Source organism: Pogoniulus pusillus, chromosome 37 (assembly GCF_015220805.1).
Source record: "Pogoniulus pusillus isolate bPogPus1 chromosome 37, bPogPus1.pri, whole genome shotgun sequence".
NCBI lineage: Eukaryota > Metazoa > Chordata > Aves > Piciformes > Lybiidae > Pogoniulus > Pogoniulus pusillus.
In genome coordinates this window covers 459,051-478,893 of record NC_087300.1, presented here as the reverse complement: position 1 = coordinate 478,893, position 19,843 = coordinate 459,051, and the positions used below count along the sequence as shown (strand labels likewise).

Below are 19,843 nucleotides of genomic sequence, written 5' to 3'. Positions count from 1 at the left end.
GCATCCATCTGGGCCACAGCTGTGAGCTGAGGTGCTCAGAGTGTGTAGGATGTACAGAGTGTGGGGCATGTGGGAGGCAGTAGAGCATGCAGGGTCAGGGGGCGTGGAGAGTGATGGGGTGCAGGGGACACGTGGGGTTCCCCAGGGTGTGTGGGGGGCAGGGGAGCATTCAGGGTGGGTGGGATTCACGAGACACGCAGGGTACCCAGGCCATGAGGTGCCCAGGATGCAGCGGGACGCTCGGGGTGGGCAGGGCACACAGGGCACTAGAATGCAGTGGGACACATGGGACAGGTGCAGTGTGCAGAGTGCTGGGATGCAGTGGGGCACACGGGAAGGGTGAGGTGCACAGGATGCCAGGATGCAGTGGGGCGCAGAGCTCGTCAGGGATGCGCAGGGTACCGGGATGCACAGTATGCAGAGGGTGCCCGGGGCATGTGGGGTGCCCAGGGTGCCCGCTGCCCGCTGGGTGCCCGAGCCAGCGTGGCGGCGGGCAGTTGCTGCGCCGCTGACATTTACTAATCAGCTCTAACCCCAGCCGCACAGCCGCTCCGTCTCGCTTGCTGTCTTGTCTCCATGGAGACTCTGCAACCTTTGCTCACTCGTTAATGGTATCTCGGCAAACGAAACTCCAACGCCACCACCCAGCCTTCCCCTGCCGGCCCCGGGAGAAATCCTTCCCTCTCACCTCCATCCCCATCCCCTCCCGCCGAAGGGGATAAAAGGGACGAGTCCTTGTTAGCGAAGGACCCAGCCACGCTGGGCCGAGCCGGGGGCAAGTTCTGACGCCGGGCGCGGCGAGGAGGGAGAGCTACCATCCTCCTCCTCCCCAAACACCCAGCCAAGCTGGGGGATTTTATTGCTGCGGCAGCAAGGATGGGTTCTGGCCACGTGGGATGCCAGCCAGCAGCCCCTTCCTGGCCGATGTACTGAAGCCACCAGGCTCGGCACAAGCGGTCGTGCCCAGGGCGGTGTGTGCCCCCATCCCAATCCCACCTTGCCGTGGCGGCCGGTGCCCACCGACGCTGCCAGCACCCAGAGGCACCGGGAAGGCAGCGGCGGCTGCTGGGAGCAGGCTCCGTCCCCGGTGTCCTGCTCTGGCTGATTCTGTTTCCAAATTAACATGGGAAAGATGCCCATTACCTGCTTCCAGATAATGACTATGATTAGGCAGAGCTCTGCTGCCAGCCGAGATCTGAAGGATTTCTGCGCGCTCCAGCAGCGCTGCCGCTGCAAAAACAAGAGCAATAAAGTGTAAATAAAGGACCAAAGAAAACAGCGCGGGGCCGGCGGCGGAAAGGCTGCGCGGAGGAGCTCTAATGATCGCCTCCTTCTGCCGCGGTGGCTTCAGCCCCGCTCCGGGCAAGGCACAATTGGAGAGGGGACTTGCCCCGTGCCTGCACCCAGCCTTTGAACCTGGCTCAGCCTCTGCTTGCTGCCAGCTGCGGGGATTCAAAGGTAAAAATTCAAGCTGCACGCTTGGAGGCTGCAGTGGAACGAGTGAGGCTGTGCCTGGGGGGCTCCCAGCCCCGCAGACAGAGCTGGGGGGTTAAGGGAGCAGGGCTGGGGCAGGTAACCTGGTCTCGAGCTGTGCCAGGGGAGGTTCAGGTTGACGATTATGAAGAAGTTCTTCTCAGAAAGGGTTCTCAGGCACTGGAACAGGCTGCCCAGGGAGGTGGTAGAGTGCCCATGCTTGGAGGGATGTTAAAAGCTCCCTGGGTGCAGTGCTGGGGGCCGTAGGTTAGTGGCGGTGGCTCAGCAGCAGTGGTGGGACTGGGCTCTGGGGGAGTGCTTGGACTTGGTGATCTCAAAGGTCTCTTCCAGCCTCAACAGTTCCATGGTTCTATGGTTCCTGGGATGGCTGCTCCAGCTCCTGGAGCACCCAGTGTGGCCCCACCTTGCCCTGACACCTGTGGAGCAACGTAGAGGTGGCTGCTCTGTGCCAGGTGTCCTGGGGCATCCCCAGCTCCACCCCACTGGAACTCACAGGGCAGGGGATGCTCACAGTACCTCGGGGCTCAGGATGGGCAGGAAGCAGCATGAGACCCACTGTGCCCATTGCCCATAGGTACCGGTCACTTGCTACATTTGGCACAGCTCTGATAGGCACTCGAGGAGATAGGGTGGGGCACACACCTCTGCTGTGAGGGGGGAACCCCAAAACCTTGCTGTTGATGGAGACTTGGCTCAGCTGGGCCCTCCCCATCCTCCTATTTCCCTGCCAGCCCTTACCAGGGGCAGGCATGGTGCTGGCAGATCCCACAGTGGCTTGCAGGGTCCTCAAGCCACGCTGCCCCGTGGCATTTCAACTCATGGCAGGTGCCCCATCTTCCCCAGCCGTCCCACTCAGCGCAGGCTGCCCAGACTGGGAGCCAGGCAGGGCTGTGCTGGCAGCAGTAACACTCACCACCTGCCACACTGCGGCTGCAGGAGGAGGGTGAAGGCGGCAGAGAAGGGGGAGGAAGGGCAGCTGACACCTCCCAGTGACGCAGTGGGGAGAGATTTGCCCAGTGGGAGCCCTGGGGCTGCCTGGGCACTGTTCTTGGCTCTTCCTGGGCTCCATTTCTCACCCTGCAGCTCAGGGCTGGGGGCTGGTTACCTGGGGGAGTGCAAGTGCATGAGGACTACAGCCCAGTTTGTTCCCATCCTCTGGGGATGCTGAGGTGTCCCTGCAGTATTTGCCTTCATCCCAGTGCCAGGGGAGACACAACCTCTGTGCTACCAAGCTGAGCTCCCCCTGAACCTGCCAAGATGCCTCCACCATGGCCAGGGGAGATGGAAAACGATGGGCACAGCCATGAGCTTGCACTCCCTGGCAGCCATAGAGCTGGCTCCCACCACCCCTGGGGCACAGCATCACTCCCAGCTCACCCTGCACTGAGCCAGGGCTGGGCTGGCTCTGAGCCCAGCTGAGGCTGACAGTCCCCATGGCCCCAGCGTGTCGCCATGCCTGGCCAAGGGTGACAGTCCCCACAGTCCTGGGGGAGGCTGGCAGAGGAGCCACCATGTCCTTTGCCAACTGCCCCAGGTGGTGACCATTGCCTCCAAAATCTGCTGTCACACGTGGCAGCTCCTCAGGAGCACAACAGCCTGGTGTGACCCTGCTGGGCTCCTGGTGGTGGTGGGATGGGCACAGAGGAGTTCCCTCAGCCCCCCACCCTGGGCAGGGGCAACCACAGCCTCGGTGCCTGCAGCCCATCCTGGCTGGGCTGGGCAAAGGCAGGGAGCTAATCTGTGCTAATCCCAGCAGTGGAGGCTTCTCCCCCCCCAGCGATAACCGATAGCGAAATAATCCCCTTAACCCCCCTCGCGGAGCCTGCGGGCGCCGGGCCGGGAGCGCTGTGCCTCTGCCGCTGCTGAGCGCTGGCATTGCGGGGCCCCCCCGGGGCCAAACCCCGAAACCCCTTCTGCTGCCCCTTGCCTTCCCCACCCAGCACCTGCAGAGCCCCCCACCCAGCCCCACTGCCGGCCTAGGGGACACTTGGCAGTGCCGACAGTTCCTTCCCACGGGGCAAGGCCACTAGGACCCTGCAGAGTCCCCTGCCACAGCCAGAGTCCCATCCAGGACCTCAAACCCAGCATGAATGTCCCAACACCAGCATCAGTACCGCTACACTGGCACCTGTAACCCAACAGTAGCACTCCTTACCCAGTGCTGGTACCCCTAATTCAACACCAGCTCCAGAATGCCAGCACTGGCACCCTTGCCCCAACACCAGTACCCCGGTGTCAACACAGCTACCCTAACACCAGCTCCCCTACCCCAAAGCCAGCAACACTCAACTGTCAGCATCCCTACTCCAGCTGGCACCTCTACCCCAACACCAAAGCCCCCAGACTGGCACTCCTAAGCAAACACCAGCACCCCAAAACAGCAGCCACGGGGTGCTCCCCTAAGTCTGCCTTGGCAGTGGGGACATGGTGAAATCCATGGAGGCTGAGCCCCATGGATGCCCTCTCCTTGAACTCTTCTGGTTGCCAGTGGGTTGAGAAGGGGATCCCCTGAGTGCCCTCACTCTTGGTGGGGTCCACATTCTCCTGACACACCCCAGGTGTACCCCATCTGGGCACAGAGACCATCACATCTCACCCCAAGTGGGGCTTTGCTGGCAGCCACACAGGGCCCAGCTGGCACCCATCCTGCACTCCCCACCACATCTCTGGGTGCCAGGAAGGGACCCAGGCTGCCAAGCACTCGCCCCTCCCTTTCCCAGGGGGCCCAGGCTGCCCTTTTCCCTTCCCAGCGCCAGCCCCCCCCGCCCCCATCAGCAGCCATTAACAACAGCCCTGCACCAGCCTTTGCTTTATTCCCGGCTTTCCTGGCCCCCGCTCTGCTGAGCTCAGCTCCTCCTGCTCCAGAAAGCTTTTCCAAATTTCTGGCAGCTCCCTGCCTCCCTCCACTACCCCCTCCCTGCCTCAACGCTGCCACCCACACCCTGGGCACCAGCACCCATGTGCCATGGTGGGGAGCTGGGTGCCATCCACCCCCCCGAGATGGCAAAGGCGCCAGGCTGGGCTTGATTAAACCCAAGGAAAAGCCAGAGCCAGGCGGGGGTGAGGGGATGAGATGGCTCCCGGGAATGTTAATGGGCTCCAGAGCCTTCTGGGCTGGATCCAGCCCCGGGTGGCTGGGGACAGGCAGGAACAGCCCTGCAGTGGGTGCGCTGAGCGCACCGGGGCTCAGCTGGGCCCTGCGGTTCATGAGGAGCCTGGAAGGAAGGAGGAGGATGGGGAGGGGGGCACTGGGGGTGGAAATTTCTTCCACGGGCCTGGCCATTCCCCTGGGAACAGCAGGGGTGGTCTGGTGTTTCCAGCTGGGCTCCTCACCACCTCCGCTGCCGCCACAGAGGCTGATCCCGAGGCTGGGGACGTGGCACGGGATGGCCCCAGGGAACATCGCCACGGCCCTGCGCCCCCCTGCTGGGGGACGAGGACAGCATGGGATGACACCAGCCACGGGGTATTCGGCAGGGCCAAAGGTGGGAAAGGGCTGGTAGGAGTGGGGTGGTGGTGCTGGGCTCGGGGCAGCAGCACCGCTGCAGGGTGCTGGTGTGGGGTTGGCGATCTGGCACTGCTGCAGGGTGCTGGTGTGGGGTTGGCGATCTGGCACTGCTGCAGGGTGCTGGTGTGGGGTTGGCGACCTGGCACTGCTGTAGGGTGCTGGTGCTGTGTAGGGGATCCGCAGCCCCCCAGCACAAGGTGCTCCCCACCCCGGCTGCCAGATGCACTGGATTGCAGGTCTGACGTGGGCAATCGCCTCCCTCCCTCGTTAGCTGTGATTAGCATGTCAAGTGGTGCAAGTTGGAGGGTACAAAGGATGCGAGCTAAGAATAATGGCTTCAATTTCCCTGCCGGCACAGCCATTCATTTGCGGGAGCAGAGTGTCCGAACCTCCCGGGCAGCGCCGCGTGGCTTTGCCGGCCCCGGCACTGCGGGGCGAACACAGGGTCCCATCACTGCCCCCCAGGGTCGGCCCCGTGGGCGGTGTGGCCCTCATCCCAGTCCAGGTGCAGTGGCTGAGCCTGGTGTCGGTGGTGGGGTGAGTTTGGCACGGGCATGGGCACCGGCATCCCTGTTTCCAGGGGGATGGAAAAGGTGAAGTGGTGAAGCCGCTTTCCCCTGGCACATGCTGGATCCCAGCAGCCACACTGCCCATGGCACATGTGGGCAAAGCTCTGGCTTACCAAGGCTAGCCCTGAGCCCTCCTGCTGGAGCCAGGGACATGGAGCAGCTCTCATCCTGCAGCATCCCAGGCTCCCGCTCCAGCTGCGTTAGCACAGCCAGAGGCCAGATCCCTCCTCCCGGCAGAGCTGCCTGATCAAAACAACATCCAGCCTGAGGAGGGGGTGGTGTGACTGAGCAGGACCAGCCACACACCTGGGCACCAACCTTCCCTTGCCACCTGCATCGAGGGAAAACATCGGAACGGGCTGCCCAGGGAGGTGGTGGAGTCCTCCGAGGTGGTGGAGGAAGTTGTGGCCATGGCACCTGGGGACGTGGTTCAGTGGGAGGTCTTTTCCAACCTGAGTGATTCTGTGGTCCCACAGCAGCCTGGGCACCACAGCCATGCCAGGCCACCTCCCAGAGGCCTTCCATAAGCAGGTTCCAGGCCAGCAGAGAAGCAGCCAAACAATCACTCCCATTCCCTCCACCAGAGAAGCCTTTTCTCCCTCCTCCCCCAGGCAGCTTCTGCAGGGCAGCAGAGCTGGGCTGCGCTGCCCCCGCCCCCAGCACCACTGATGGCTCATGCTGCTTGAAGGATTTCATTGAGTTTGCCACTCAAAATGCCAACAACCTCCGAAAGTCCAACCCACGTCAGAGGTGCTGGGCAGACCCCTTGGGGGGTTCCTTGAGCCCAGGTGGGTGGTTCCCATGAGCCTGTCTGGATGCTCAGGGTGTACCTTGCACCTTAGAGCAGGGGGGCTTGGGTGGAGGCTGCAGTCAACTGGCTTGGTGCCACCCAACGGCGAGGGGAAGGGGCTTTGCTGGTCCCCCAGCCCATCAAGAAGGGTGTTCCCTGGCATTCCTCCCTCCCATCACACAGCACCGACATCTTCCAGGCTGCAGCAGCTCCAGCACCCCCTGCCTGCGCCCCCCCCCCCCCCCCCCCAATCATCGGCATTCACCAGGAGCTCTTCTCCATAGCAACCTGCGCGGACCCCCAGCGCTGCACAAGCCCTGAGCCGCAGCAGCCCTGACCCAGCCGGGATCGCTGACCTCTCCCACCCACAGGTAGCCTGGTGTGTGTCCCCCACCCTGACCCCCTCCTCTCCTCCTGGCCCGGAGGTTGCTGCAGCCTTCCCCTTCCCGAGCCGGCAGCTGCTGGATGGTTTTCTATTTGCAGGCTGTTTTTCATCGGCGAGGGGGGGGGGGGGCGGGGGGGCTTTTTTTGCTCCAGCCACAGCCATGAAGCTCTCTGCAGCCCTGTGTATACAACCCAGGCTGCCCCATGGGTGCCAGGGAGGGGTGGGCACCCACCTTGTCTGGCAAATGAGTGCCCTGCGCACCCATAGCCCTGAGCATGAGGTGACTGTTGGGGACAGCATCTCCCAGGGGTGCTCCGGTGCCCCCCCCGGAACACCTATCCTAGGAGGGGCAGACAGCAGCAGGGCCCCTTCCCCACCACACTGCGCCCCAATTCCCCCCTCTTGGTGCAGTTTAGGCCAGACCCTGGCGTCCCCCCCATATCCAGGCTGGGGCATTCAGCCTCCCTCCATCCCCTACTCTCCTCGGCAGGGCCAGGCCGTGCCCCCCGCCCTAGAGAAGCAAGAAAGCAGCAGGCAATGACTCGGGGATTTCATACCCAAAAAGTGCCTGTGAGAAATTCCTCCCAAAGAAACTCAGAAGCAACCTCTGAGGGCAGAACTGGGGGGGCGGGAGGAGGGGGCAGGGAGCAGAGGAGTCCCCACTCTGGCCAGGGTAGCACAACCCCTGCGTGGTTCAGCCGGGGGGGGCTGTTTTGAGCATCTCTGGGGCACAGAGTCCCTTGGGTTTGGCTAATCTCCGAGTGGTTTGGGGTCGTTTGGGGTTTAGTTCTGAGGTTTAATTTTGGGGTCATTTGGGGTTTTTTGGTACAATTCACAAAGTTGCCCCCAAAGTCCCGGGGGGGACTTGGAGCAAGATGGGACGTTGAGGTGGGAGGAAAAGGAGCTGCCCCCCGCCCCCTCCACAACCCACTCACATCCCCGTACCCTAAGCATCTCCACGACCACCATGCTGGGATCCACAGGAGGGAAGCTGCTGATCCCCACACCCACCTCCTTTCCCCGGAACTCCCCCGCTCCGACCCCCTCCAGATCTCCCCTCCAGCGGGTGTGTGATCGATTGGCTCTCCTTTGTCACTCTGTGTGGTTTGCTTTCTTCTGAGGGTTATTTGTTTTACCTTTTTTTCTCCTATTTTTTTCTCCCCTCTTTTTTCCCCCTCTCCCCCCCCCCCCTCCTTTTTTTTAACCTCTTTTTCATTGTTTTGGTGTTGTCCATTTCACACAAACCTTTTGGGTTGAGTCTCTTTTTCTGTTCTTCACTTTATACAAATCTCTTTTTTTGCCCTTTGGTTGTTTGGTTAATTTTACACAAACCTTTTGCCGCTGTTGTTATCCTGTTTGTTGGGTTGGTTTGGTTGTTCCTCTTACACAAACCTCTCTCTTTTCTGCTTTGGCTGTGGATTGGGTTGGTTTGGTTGTTCCTCTTACACAAACCTCTCTCTTTTCTGCTTTGGCTGTTTGTTTTTCTTGCTCATTTCACACAAATTCAGCTCTTTGGCTGCACACTGCCATAAAAACCCCAAACCTCACAACCCCACCAACCTTCCACCTCCTCCTCTTTGGTTTTTGTTTGTTTGTTTCCTTCATCAGCTTCAGAATAAAAACAAAAATCAAATTTAGGAGGGAAAAAAAGAAAGAAAAACCAGGAAGAAAGCCCAGGGGAGCCCAGGGGGAGTTTGCAGAGCACAAAAGCACAGCAGAGGTCCAGAGTGCAATGTACAAGACACGATTTATAATAAAACATTATATACAATAAATAGGTTATTGTCACTTTTTTTGTTGTGTTTTTTTCATTATTTGTTTTTTTCCCTCTTTTCTCCTTTTTTAAAATTAGTATTTTTCTCCTTTTTTTTTCTTTTTTTTTTTCCTTCCTGACACTCAATCCCTAAAGAAATTTGTTTCCTTTTCTCAGTGCACATTTGATGGGATTTTCTTTTTTCTTGGTTTCCCTCCCCCCCTCCCTTTCCTCTCTTCACCTCTCATCATTTTGGACACTTTGGGAGGTTTTTTCCCTCTCCCCCCCACTTTGTGAATAATTTTTTATCCTTTTTTAATTTTTTTTCTTTTTTTTTAATGTGATTTCAGCTTTTTAGTTTTTTTTTCTTAGACAATTTTTTCTTTTTTTTTTCTTTGTTTTTTTCCCGTAACTCCTTTTCTTCAAAAGTATTTACAATTGCTGGTTTCTTTTGTGCAGAAGGTGAAAATTAAGAAAATAAAACCTAAAAATGACAAGGAGGTTTCTTTTCCCACCCCTCCCCCACCCCCACACTCCCCCAAGCTCCCCTCCCTCCCCCATTCTGCTTCTGGATTCGGAGGAGCGAGAACGCGGCGCCGGCGCCACGGCCGCGGTGGGGGCCGGTGGTGAAGCTGGGGGGGTGATGGGGTCGGGGTGCCCTCGCTGGCAGAGCTCTCTCCTCTGCTCTCCTCTCTGCTGCGGGACGGGCTGGGGGAGGCGAAGGGCCTAGGGTGCTGCGGCAGGTGGGCAGGCTGAGGAGAGAGGGGAGAGAAGGGAGAGGGAGGGGTCAGTGTCCAACTGCCGCGGCTCAGTACCCACCCACACCTGGCACCCACACATCCAGAGAGCTGGCACCCATGGACCCAAGGGTCTGGAGTTCTGCTCACCTGCATCTGATGATGCACCATGCACCCATGCACCCGGGGTGCTGGGGTACTCCTGAGCCAGGAGGCATTTTGGGTCCTGCTCATCCTTTTCTGTTACCCACCCACCCAGGGATCTGACACTCACGGACCCACACAGGGGTCTAGGTCCTACTCACCCCGCATCTGGCACCCACGTAACCCGGGGGCCTGGCACCATGTTCCCAGCACCCAACCACCCTGGGCTATGGCATCTTCCCTCCCTGGGGTCCAGCATCCCACCACTCGCGGCTCTGGCACCCCATCACTCTGAGATCCAGCATCCCAGCATCCGAGGCTCTGGCACACCCCCACCCTGGAGTTCAGCACCCTGCCGCCCGCGGCTCTGGCATCCCATACCCCAAGCTCCAGCCACCCACAGAGGCAGGCTCAGATGAGGTCCCTGTGGGGTGACATGCGGGGCCAGTGCTTACAGCATAGAAGTTGGTGAGGCTTAGTGCTTGCCCCTGGGCTGGAACCGCCACTGGAAAGCGGAGAGCACCCAGCACACCCCTGCTGCCCCCTCGGCCCCGCACCACGCTCCTACGAATGCGCGTTGGGCAGCGATGGGGCACCTGGGTGGCACTTACCGGGTGATGGTGGCACCTCCGAGTCCCGCAGGTGAAGCTGCCAGAGCCAGGTGGGGGTCAGCTCTCCCAAACACCCCTCGGCCTCCATCCGGCGACAGAAACACCCCGGGCAAAGCGAGCGGGCACGGGGTGGGGAGGGAAGAAATCGACCAAAGCTCCAGCGAGACCCCCGAGGCGGCTGCCCCTCGGCCAGGCTGCGGGCAGGGGACACCCAGCCACCGACCCCCCAGGCCCTGCGGCCACCTTTTGCCCCCCCTGCTGCGCTGGGCGGGGCCCGGCGGGGGCTGTCGGTCTGTCCGGCCGTGCGTCCGTCCGTCGGATTGTCCTGCCGCTGGGCGGGGGGCGCGGGGGCGGCGGTTTGGAAAGCAGAGGCAGGCGGGAGGCAGGCGGGCAGGGCGGGGGCACAAAGTGGAGGCTTTCCTCTCGTCGTCCTTTTTTTTTCTCCTTTCTTTCCGCTTATTTTGTAACTTTTTTTTTTTTCTTTTCCTTTTTCTTAGAAAACAACAACCCAAAGGCTCCGATCCCAGATAAATACAGAACTTGAAAAGTGTTCCAGAAAAAAGTGCTGGCTAAATTACCTCTGAAAGAGAAACACAACACGGGGCGGGGGGCGGGGGGAGGACACACGATGAGAGGGGCCTGGGGGTGCCCCGTGCCAGCCTGCCCCGTGCCATCCCCCCCCAGGACCCTCACTCCCACCTACCCTGTAACAAAACCTCGCTGTCCGGTTGGCACATCAGCAGGCACTACAACGAGGTGACCGTAAAAGTGTCCTCAGGGTGCTGTTGCTCTACCATGGGTCCCAAAAACCCGCTCTTCTGGGTGGGGGCCATGGCAGGGTGCCCTTGGGGTGCAAAACTGGGGTACCTGTAGTTGTCCTGCAGCTGCAGCATTGAGTCTCTCGGTACGGGGGAGATGTTCAAGTCACTGATCAGGGGACAAGCATAGGGTCCACGGTGATGAGCCCGGGACATCTCCAAGGGCTCCTTCTCGCCCTTGGAGGGGTGGGTGCCGCTCGGGCTGCCCAAGTGGGGGTTCAGACACGAAGGGTCCGTCCTGCCCATGAAGTCTACCAGCATCCCGGCCCCTGCTTTCCCGTCGTAGGAAGGGCTGCGGGTGCTGGCGTTGGGGGAGTACCAGTAGGGGGGGTTTTTGCAGCTGGGGGAGTCGTAGTGCGGTTGTGGCATGGGGAGGTCACGGCAGGCCAGGTGGGGGGCATGCGGGAGGGCGGCCCCCTGCATGCTGTGTTTGAGTGAGTCGCAGGCGGGCAGCTTGCGGAGGTCACCCGCCCGTAGGTCCTCCTTGAAGGCCAGGGTGGGGGAGCAGTTGGGCGAGAAGGCTTTCTGCAGCCCAGCCTCGAAGACAGTCTGCTGCCCGGCGGCTGCCAGCTGGTGTGGGAGCGCCGGGAAGTGCTTGCTCTCCAAATCCGGCTGCCCCAGCCCGGGGGAGTCGCTCTGGAACCCCTGCATGAAGGTCCCATCGGAGGGGGTGGAGGGGTTCATGGAGTAGGGGCCGGCATAGTCGCAGGGGTCCCGCTCGCCCACCCCGAAGCCCCGGGACTGGGAGGGCAATGGGGACATGCTGCTGTCCCCACTGTAGTAGTCCAAGCCCAAGTCTGTGCTCTCCTGGAAGAGAGTGTTGACTGCCTGGGACTTGGTGGGGAACTTGGCCTTGCCTGTCCCCCTCTCCTTCTTGGAGGTACAAGCCCCCCGGGACCCTCGGGGCTGCCGGGGCCCTGTGCTCCTCTTGGAGGGGTACACGGAGGAAGAAGAGGAAGAGGAGGAGAAGTTCAGGTGGGAGGTGTCGAACATGTCCACCTTCTTCCGTCGGCCTCGACCGGGCTTGGAGTTGCTCTGGAAGAGGACACTCTGGTTCCAGTTGTAGCCTGGGGCGGAGGATGCCTCGTTCCAGTCCATCATCAGCTTCTCCAGGCTGGAGAGGCTGGACTGGCCCTCACTGGACGAGGCCTCGCTGTTGGCACGCCGGTAACTGGCAGGCTGGTTGAACTGGGTGCTGTCGGAAGAGGACTCCGAGAAGGTCTCTGAGACCGTCTGCTGCTTGGCTTTCTGCGGGGTGTAGTTGGAGATGTCCAGGATGACGTTGGGCTCGTTGAGGTGGCACTCGAAGCCCGGGTTGTAGAGCTGGCTGAAGGCCTCTGAGCTCCAGTCCAGTCCACCGTAGCCTTGCCGGAATGCCCAGGGGGCAGCGCTGGGGAACTGCCGGCAATTTTCAGGCGAGGGCTGGAAGGAGGCCGAGCCTTTGGGCACCATGTAGCCGCCGGGTGAGACGGTGCTGGCACGGCTGTCACATCTCAAGGGGGTGTGTGAAGCACTGGAGAACTGTGCCCCCTGCTCGGTGCTGTTGAAGAAAGCAGCTTTGCCCAGTGGCAGGCTGGGACCGGCTGTCTGTGCTGCATAGCCGGCACTGTGGGCACTGCTGGGCGAGGACGGGAGGCTGCTGCCACTGCCATAGGCAAAGCTGCAGTCCTTGCTGTTGGGGCAGTCCTGTGGGTACTGCTTCCCTGGTGGGAATACACTGGTGGGTGCCACGCTCTGCCCGCTGCCATAACTGCCATAGGGTGAGTAGCTGGGTGTGCCACTGGCCACCGGGTGAGCTGTGGGAGACCGGGAGACAGCAGAAGGCGGTGCCAGCTTGGTGAACGCCTCAGCACCTCGGCACTCCGATGACCCTTGGGCTACACCATAGCTGGCAGCAGTGGCACGGCTGGGTGGGAACGCTGGCCGGCCCTGCATCACCGTGTGGAAGGCAGCCTCAGCACCAGGGGTTGCCGCTGCCACCTTGCCGCCCCGGGCTGGATAAGCGGCCAGACCCCGCTGGCCTGGCAAGGCAGCCGGTGGGGCTGTGTAAGCAGCTGCTGACTTGCGGGACTCGGAGCGTGAGGCTGAGAGGGCAAAGTCCAGCAGGTCTGAGGAGTCGTCCGAGTCCAGCAGCGAGCGGAAGTAGCCAGTGAAGAGGCTGTGCCGCTCCGGGCCGGCCTCCGCCTGCGAGGACGGGGCACTGCCGGTATAGAAACCGGCACGGCTGGAGGAGCCTGACTCCAGCCCGGCTGCGTGGAAGGGTCTTGCTTCAGCCCCTTGGTAGCCACCATTGCGGCCAGCCTGGCCACTGGGGTGGCTGTGATGGGGGGCCCAGGGGCTGCCCTTCTCCCCAGCAGCCCACTCAGTGGTGCCGTCACTAAAGCCCTGGCCAGGGCTGGGCTCGGGGAACAGAGCTCCATTCTTGCGGGCCCGGCGCTTCCGCTTGGGTTTGCCCACGGGGTCGGGCTCTGGCCGGCCCCGCTTGCGCGGGTGCATGGCATCAGCGTGCAGGGCAGTGGGGGCTTTCTTCTTCTTCCCAATGCCCTCGAAGAAATCACTGAAGGAACAGCGGGCGGCACGGGCAGCGTGGCCCCCGCCGCGCCCGCCGAAGCCCCCTGCTTTGCCGCCACGCCGGCGGAAGCCTTGGACACGGTGCAAGAAGTGGGAGATGCTCTGGGTGTCAGGGGCTTGGTGGATGGACTCAGGCTCGCTGGGGGTCCAGCAGCGCGGTGGCGAGCAGCGCCCTGAGCACTGGCTCTGGCGGTTGAGGAATGCCAGCTTGGCCAGCACGTCCGAGTAGTCGGCCTTGCTGTCGTTAGTGTCAGCGATGTAGGAAGGCTGCGGTGAGGCCAGCTTCTGCTTCCTCCTCCTCCTCTTCTTCACCTCTGGAACTGGCTCCTTGGGCTTGGCTTGGCCCAGCAGTAGGTTCTTGGGGGGCCTGCCCCGCTTACGCTTCAAGATGATTGGCATCTCCCCAGGGGGGAAGACCACCACTACGTTGCGCCCATTGTTCTTCATCTTGAGCAGCGGAGTGGGCTCCATGGAGCTGCTGGCTGCCAGCTCCTTGCCCTCCAGGTTCAGGTTGCTGCTCAGCGATGATACCTTGTAGGTGGTCTTGTTCCTCCTGCCCAGGGACACAGGGATCTTGGCCATCTTCACCACCATCTTCCTCACCCCTCGGCACTTCATCTTCTTCCCCATTGTGGGGGGCTTGAGCACCTCGTCAGCATCCAGGGTAGTGGTGGGGGGCGGTGCTGGGGGACTCAGCAGTGGGATGCTGGGCTCCTCAGGCCCGGGGGGCACCTCAGCAGGCAGGGCGAGGGGCGACAAGACGCGGCTCTCGCAGGCAATGTCCACCCGGCGCCCTCGCCCTGCCCTCCTCCTGCGGCACAGCATCTTTGGCTTGTCTGTCCGGCGCAGGGCATACTTGCGGTGATCCTCGCCACAGCGCCCAGCCCCCCGGCCCCCGCAGGGACCTCGTTTCACCACACTGCTCAGGGGGCACCCCCCGAGCCGGGCCTGCAGCCCGTGGGGCCGTAGTGGGTCCCCAGTGCCCGTTTGTGCCTCCAGCAGCTCTGAGACAGTCCCCAGTGGCTGTGCCTCCAGCAGCGAGGGCTCAGTGGGCAGCAGCGGGGCCCGAGCATCTAGCAGTGGTGGCTCCAGGGTCCCGGGCAGTGGCTCCAGTGTCTGCAGCCCCAGTGGCTCAGCCAGTGGCTCCAGCGACTGCAGCTCCAGTGACTCAGACAAAGGCTCCAGTGACTGCAGCTCCAGCGACTCTGAAAGTGGCTCCAGTGACTGCAACCCCAGCGGCTCCAGATTTTGCAGCTCCAATGACTCCGGCAGTGGCTCCAGGCTCTGCGAATCGAGCAGCTGGGGTTGTGACTCCAGGGACTGGGAATCCAGCAGCCGGGATTGGGAGTCCAACTCCTGAGCTGGCAGCAACTGAGGCTGCGTCTCCATCGCCTGCGACTCCAACAGCTGTGTCCCTGGGCATGCCAGCGAGGCCAGCTCGTTCAGGATGTCTGCCTCAGCCAGGTCTGAGTAATCGCCAGCATTGGGCTGGGAGCAACCAGCTTCCTCTGCTGGGGCTTTGGAGGTGCCCCCAACACCACCACTGTGCCCGGGGGGCTGCGGGGTGCTCCCCCCTCCATCATCAGCCTCTCCCTCATGGGCTGGGGGCCGGGGGTGCCGCGGCGGCTCCGTTTTGCAGAGCACGCCGCGCTCCTCGGGGCTGCGGATGCTGTTGGCTAGGGAGGGTGAGGAGAAGAAGCTGTACTGGAGGTCACGGTCAGCAGGCAGCAGGCGACTGTCCTCATGGCTGCCGCCGCTGCCACGCAGGTTGCCACAGTCCAGGTGCACTCCACTGCTCTTGAGGTCCTCGGAGAGGCGGTTGAGGTCCTTCATGATGTCGATGAGCTGCACCACGGGGTGGAGGTTGATGTGTCCGTTGCCGCACTTGCTGCGGAGCAAGGCAAGGATGCTGTCGACGTTGCAGTGGCCCGAGGCCAGTGTCACGTTGGGGAAGGTTTTGGGCGCCCGATCGCGGGCGGCTGCTTCCTCCGTGCCTCGCCCCAGGATCCGGGGCTCGCCAGCACAGCCCAGCAAGTCTTGTGCTGCCTTGGTGCCCCCGTGCACGCCCTGGCACCGGTCAGCCGGGTCGCCGTGCAGCAGCGAGCCTGCCTGGTGCTCGCGGCCGAGCGCGGGGCACGACCCCTCGGGGAAGCTGAGCACGCTGCAGGACAAGGCCTTCTCCGCCGGGCAGGCCGGGGGCCGCTGGGGGCGCCCCGTTGGGTAGAACTCGGGCTCTCGGGCGTAGTCGGGCGAGCCACGCACAACGCTGCTCGTTACCACTGGGCCCGGGGGCTTCACGCGCATCCTGGCCTCCTCCGCCCCCACGTGCCGCTTGGCCGAGCAGTTGCTGACATGGGGGTCAGGGAAGGTGGCACCAGGACCTGGGTGGGGCAGAGAAGGTGACAGTGAGGGCACTGCTGGCCAAAGCAGCTGCCAATGCCATGTTCCACCCCTGATGCCCTCTGTGATGGGGTGCCCACATTCACCTCCCCATCTTGTCCCTGCTCTGTCACCAGTGAGGACCAGGGAACCTGCCCCTCCCACCCCCTGCCTTCTCCCTTGCCCACTGCGGTGCTGGGGAAATGAGGTGTAGCCCCTGCCCTGCTCAGGAAAGGGCTGGATGTCCTCCCCGTGGCAGAACCGCCTGTGCCAGCCTGGCATGGAGCCACCTCCAAGGGGCAAGCAAGGTGGCTGTGCCCATGGGGTTCTGAGGTGCCCTGTCCCCTCTGTGGGCAGGGGATCTGGGGTGGTTGTGGCCCAGAACCGGGGAGTCCCGGGTGGGTCGTGGAGCTGGAGCTGATGAGTCTGGGGGGTCGTGGAGCTGGGGCTGGAGGGGGCATGGTGAGACTGGAGCTGGGACTTACCCTCAACTTTGCTGCTGCTCCTGTTGCTGCACTTCAGCTCCCTGCAAGGGAAAGGGGTGCAGAGGGTTAGCCCCGAATGCGGAGCAGTACCACTGCCCCCCCACACACTGCTCCCCCACTGCACAGCACAGCCTCCCCAGGGGACACACCTGGGGCTGATCCTCCTGAGCTCCCACAGCTGAGAGGGCAGCCAGGTGGCAGGGGGCTTGGAAGTTACCTCGGATCTGGGGGACAAAGGGGACATATTTACCCCCCCACCCCCAACCCCTCCACGGTGCAGGGGTGCTGGGGGGGCAGCGGGAGGGAGGTGGGTGGTGTCCCAAGGATGGGCGGACTTAGTGAGAAGGGTGAAGGGTATCCCGGGGACGAGGAAAGCTCGGTGGGACGGAGGGGACTGTCTCAGGGATGGGGGTGGGGATTGGCGGGAGGGAAAGATGATGTCTCAGGGCTGGAAGGGAGCTCGGTGGGAGGCGCGGGGGGTGTCCCGGGGAGGGGGGCTCGGCGGGGGCCCTTTGGCCGCGCTGTCGCTAGGTGTCCCCGGTGAGCCGCGCTCCGCCACCGCCCCGGTCCAGCCCCCCCAGCCTCGCCCGGACACACCGGGGATGGGCAGGGAAGGGGGAGTTGGTTCTCTGCCGGCGGAGGTGGCTCAGCATGTCCCGCACACCCTCCCGCCACCTCCTGCCATCCGCCCACACACCCGTGGACACCCCATACTCAGCTGCCGCCCCTGCCCCGAGGTGACACTGCCCGATGCCAACACCCATCGGAACCCCTCTGCATCGCCCCTGCCTCAGTTTCCCCTTGGTGGCAATGAGGGCAAAAGGGAGGTCTAGGGGAAAAGTGCTTACGCGAATGCACCCCCCCTGCACCCCGTGGGGAGCTTCAACCACCCCTATTCCCCCCCCCCCCCCCCCCAGATCAAGCCATGGGCTTTGCAAAGCTGAAGATGTCCTCTCCAGCATTCTCAGTGACACTTTGTGGCCCCTTCCTCTCTCCTGTCAGGGTGGGGATAGGCAGAACAGACGCAGCCAACCTGCTGCCAACTCGCTGCCACCAGTGCAGCCCCCACTCCTCATTCCCGGGGCTCGGGCACCCCCGTGGGGTACCTGGGCCACGAGTGCTTGCAGTGGAGGTTCACTCTGAAGCTCCTGCTGTCACTGTCGCTGCCAAGCTGGCGAGGGCCCGAGCCCTGGGCACGCGGGAGCCACTCGGTTGGCGGGCTGGCACCGTTCTCCAGTGCGACGGGCTGGCAGGCGACTGAGCTCCCATCTGCTCGAGCAAGAACAGAGACCCCCCCCAGCTCCATCAGATTGGCAGACCCCTCCCCAGGGAGCATTCCACTGCCCTAGGCTAATGTTGGTGCCCACTAGGCTGCCATGCACTAATGCTGCCTTGAGCTGGAGGCTGCCCATTCCAGACAGAGCATCTCTCTGCCAGGCTGTAGGCTTGTATGCATGCCAGGGCACGGGCATGTGCACACAGAGGTCGCTGTTGCACACGCGTGTGCAAGCCCTCACCAGTGTGAGTGGCACACGCAGGATCCCTGCTCCCTCGTGTGACACTGGTGCATACTGGGGGCCGGGCACCCAAAGCAGATACCCAGCCTGCACTGGGGTGCCCAGCAGAGGCCCTCAGCCCATCGCCATCGCCCTCCATGCCAGCGTGCCCGCCTGTTTGCCCGCGCGAATCGCTGCCTGCTGGCTCCCTCCCGCTGCACACACCCGCAGACACACACAGCCGCTCGGCGTGATCCAGGCTCTTCCCGGTGTCTGGCTCAGCCTGACAACTTATCAACACGGCAGGCAAGGAGAACTCAAACCTGCCAGGCCATCCGCAGCCCCCTCCCTGCCTCCCCAGCTTTTCCCCAGCAGCCCTCGGGCGCAGCGTTGGCACCAAGTCAATGCGGGCACCTCTCCGGCAACCGCCTGCTCGGTGTAGAGTTACGCCAAGGGCAGCGTGGAGTAGGAAAATATGCGCTCGAAAGACCGGTCTGGGCCCTGCCCAGGCTGCTGTGTGCCCGGGGAGCGCGGGAGGGGAGTGGGCAGGAAGGAAGCTAACAGCAGCTTCTCCCGAGCGGCCGCTGCCAGCCGGTCCCCTCCGCACGGGCTGAGCACGGCTCTGCAGGCTGTGCGCCGGGGGGTCGCAGGCTGTGCACCCCTGTCCTGCTGTGTGCCCTCACTGCATGTCCTGGTGAAGCCTGTGGGATGGCCACGGGGTTCCCAATGTGGAGCATGGCACCCATTTCATGTGCAGCACTCACTGGAGTGCACCCATGGGTGCCAGGGGCACCGGATGTGCCACCTGTCTCTGCACCTGTGTCCCCCAGATGTCCACGGTGAACTTCTTTTGCAAAGCCTGTGGAACGGCCATGGGGTCCACAGTAGGGCACCCACTGGCATGGACAGCACCCACCAGCACGCATGGCACCCACCAGTGCACACCCATGGGCGCCAGAGGCACTGGGCACATCCCTCCTTGCCCTGCCCATTCAACTAAGCTGGCTGGCATCAGAGTCCTGCCCGGGGACACTGTCCAGTGTCAAGGCAGGGGACACTCCTCACTCTGCCCAACCAATGCCCCCCCCCCCCGGCAGGGACCATCCCCTGCCTGCTCAAGCAGCCCCCTCCCCTCACCAGACAGACAACAATCACTCAGCAGCCCTCCCCACAGCCGCAGCGTGGTGCAGCAGCTGGGAGCTGGGTGGTGGGGAGGGGGCTGCCAGGGGGCAGCTGGGCAGGCTGGGGCGCTGGCCACGCCACGGCGCTCACTTTCACCTCCCTGCTCAGCCCCAGGCAGCTGCCACATGTTTCCCATTAGGCTCTCTGGCCTTCGCCATTCCTGGCTGCTTCTCCGGGGCCAGGGCCTGGTTCCTGCTTCCTCCTCCTTCTCTCTTTTAATTTCTAATTTTTTTCCCTTCTCGCTGGTTACAAAACACCAACAGAGACCACACAGGCGAGGAGGGATGGAGGGAACCAGGACACAGAGGGAGATGGGGACTGCGGGTGGGGGAGAGGCAGCGAGGTGGGGGTGCTGTGATGGCTTGGGAGGGGATGGGGGGACGTGGGGGGGGAATTTTGGGGAGGGGAGGAGAAGGGGGCGGGGGGGGGAAGCAGGCGAGATTGCAGTCACCTCCACATCCCACCTCCTGACCCCGCAGCCCTGCAAAGATAACAGCCCCCGAAGACTTGCTGACTCGCCTCGCAGAAATCCAATATCCTTCGCCTGCTGAACTAATCGACTACCTGCGCCCGCACCTCCCTGCCCGGCCTTAATCCTGCTGCTGCAAAGCTTTAATTAGTTTAACGGCTTCAGCCTTGATGGAGGTTGGTGGCGAGTGGCATGGGGTGTGTGTCCCCCCCCCCCCGCCAGCCAGCTCAGCCGCCCACCCCCAGCTCCTCTCCCCAGGCAAGCTCCCGCTGGGGTGCTGTGAGGTGGCACCATAAGGGTGCGGGGAGGCTGTACACACCCCCCTGCCGTGTCCCCTGAGGGTGCTGGCACCCAGTCCTGATCCCCAGTGTGAGTGAGGAGGGCAGTGGTGGGTATAGAAAGGTATGCTTGGCACCGGCGTGGCGGCAGAGATCGCCCCACAAGACACGGCC

The 19,843-nt window shown here is 62.6% G+C and overlaps 1 protein-coding gene across 6 annotated transcripts in view; it reads right to left on the bottom strand.

Moving 5' to 3' along the window:
- Window positions 1-8,322: 8,322 nt before the first annotated feature.
- Window positions 8,323-19,843, bottom strand: part of AHDC1 (AT-hook DNA binding motif containing 1) — a 54,787-nt gene continuing 43,266 nt past the window's right edge. For 5 of the 6 annotated variants that reach the window (XM_064172768.1, XM_064172769.1, XM_064172766.1 and 2 more), the window contains 6 exons: window positions 17,351-17,513; window positions 16,394-16,468; window positions 16,245-16,285; window positions 10,695-15,761; window positions 9,992-10,571; window positions 8,323-9,251 (listed from right to left, as the gene is read on the bottom strand). In XM_064172768.1, the coding sequence (XP_064028838.1) occupies window positions 10,738-15,684 (4,947 nt within the window). In that variant the 5' untranslated portion in view covers window positions 15,685-15,761; window positions 16,245-16,285; window positions 16,394-16,468; window positions 17,351-17,513 and the 3' untranslated portion in view covers window positions 8,323-9,251; window positions 9,992-10,571; window positions 10,695-10,737. The remainder of the gene's footprint in view (window positions 9,252-9,991; window positions 10,572-10,694; window positions 15,762-16,244; window positions 16,286-16,393; window positions 16,469-17,350; window positions 17,514-19,843) is intronic. The other variant, XM_064172767.1, reaches the window with a different exon arrangement.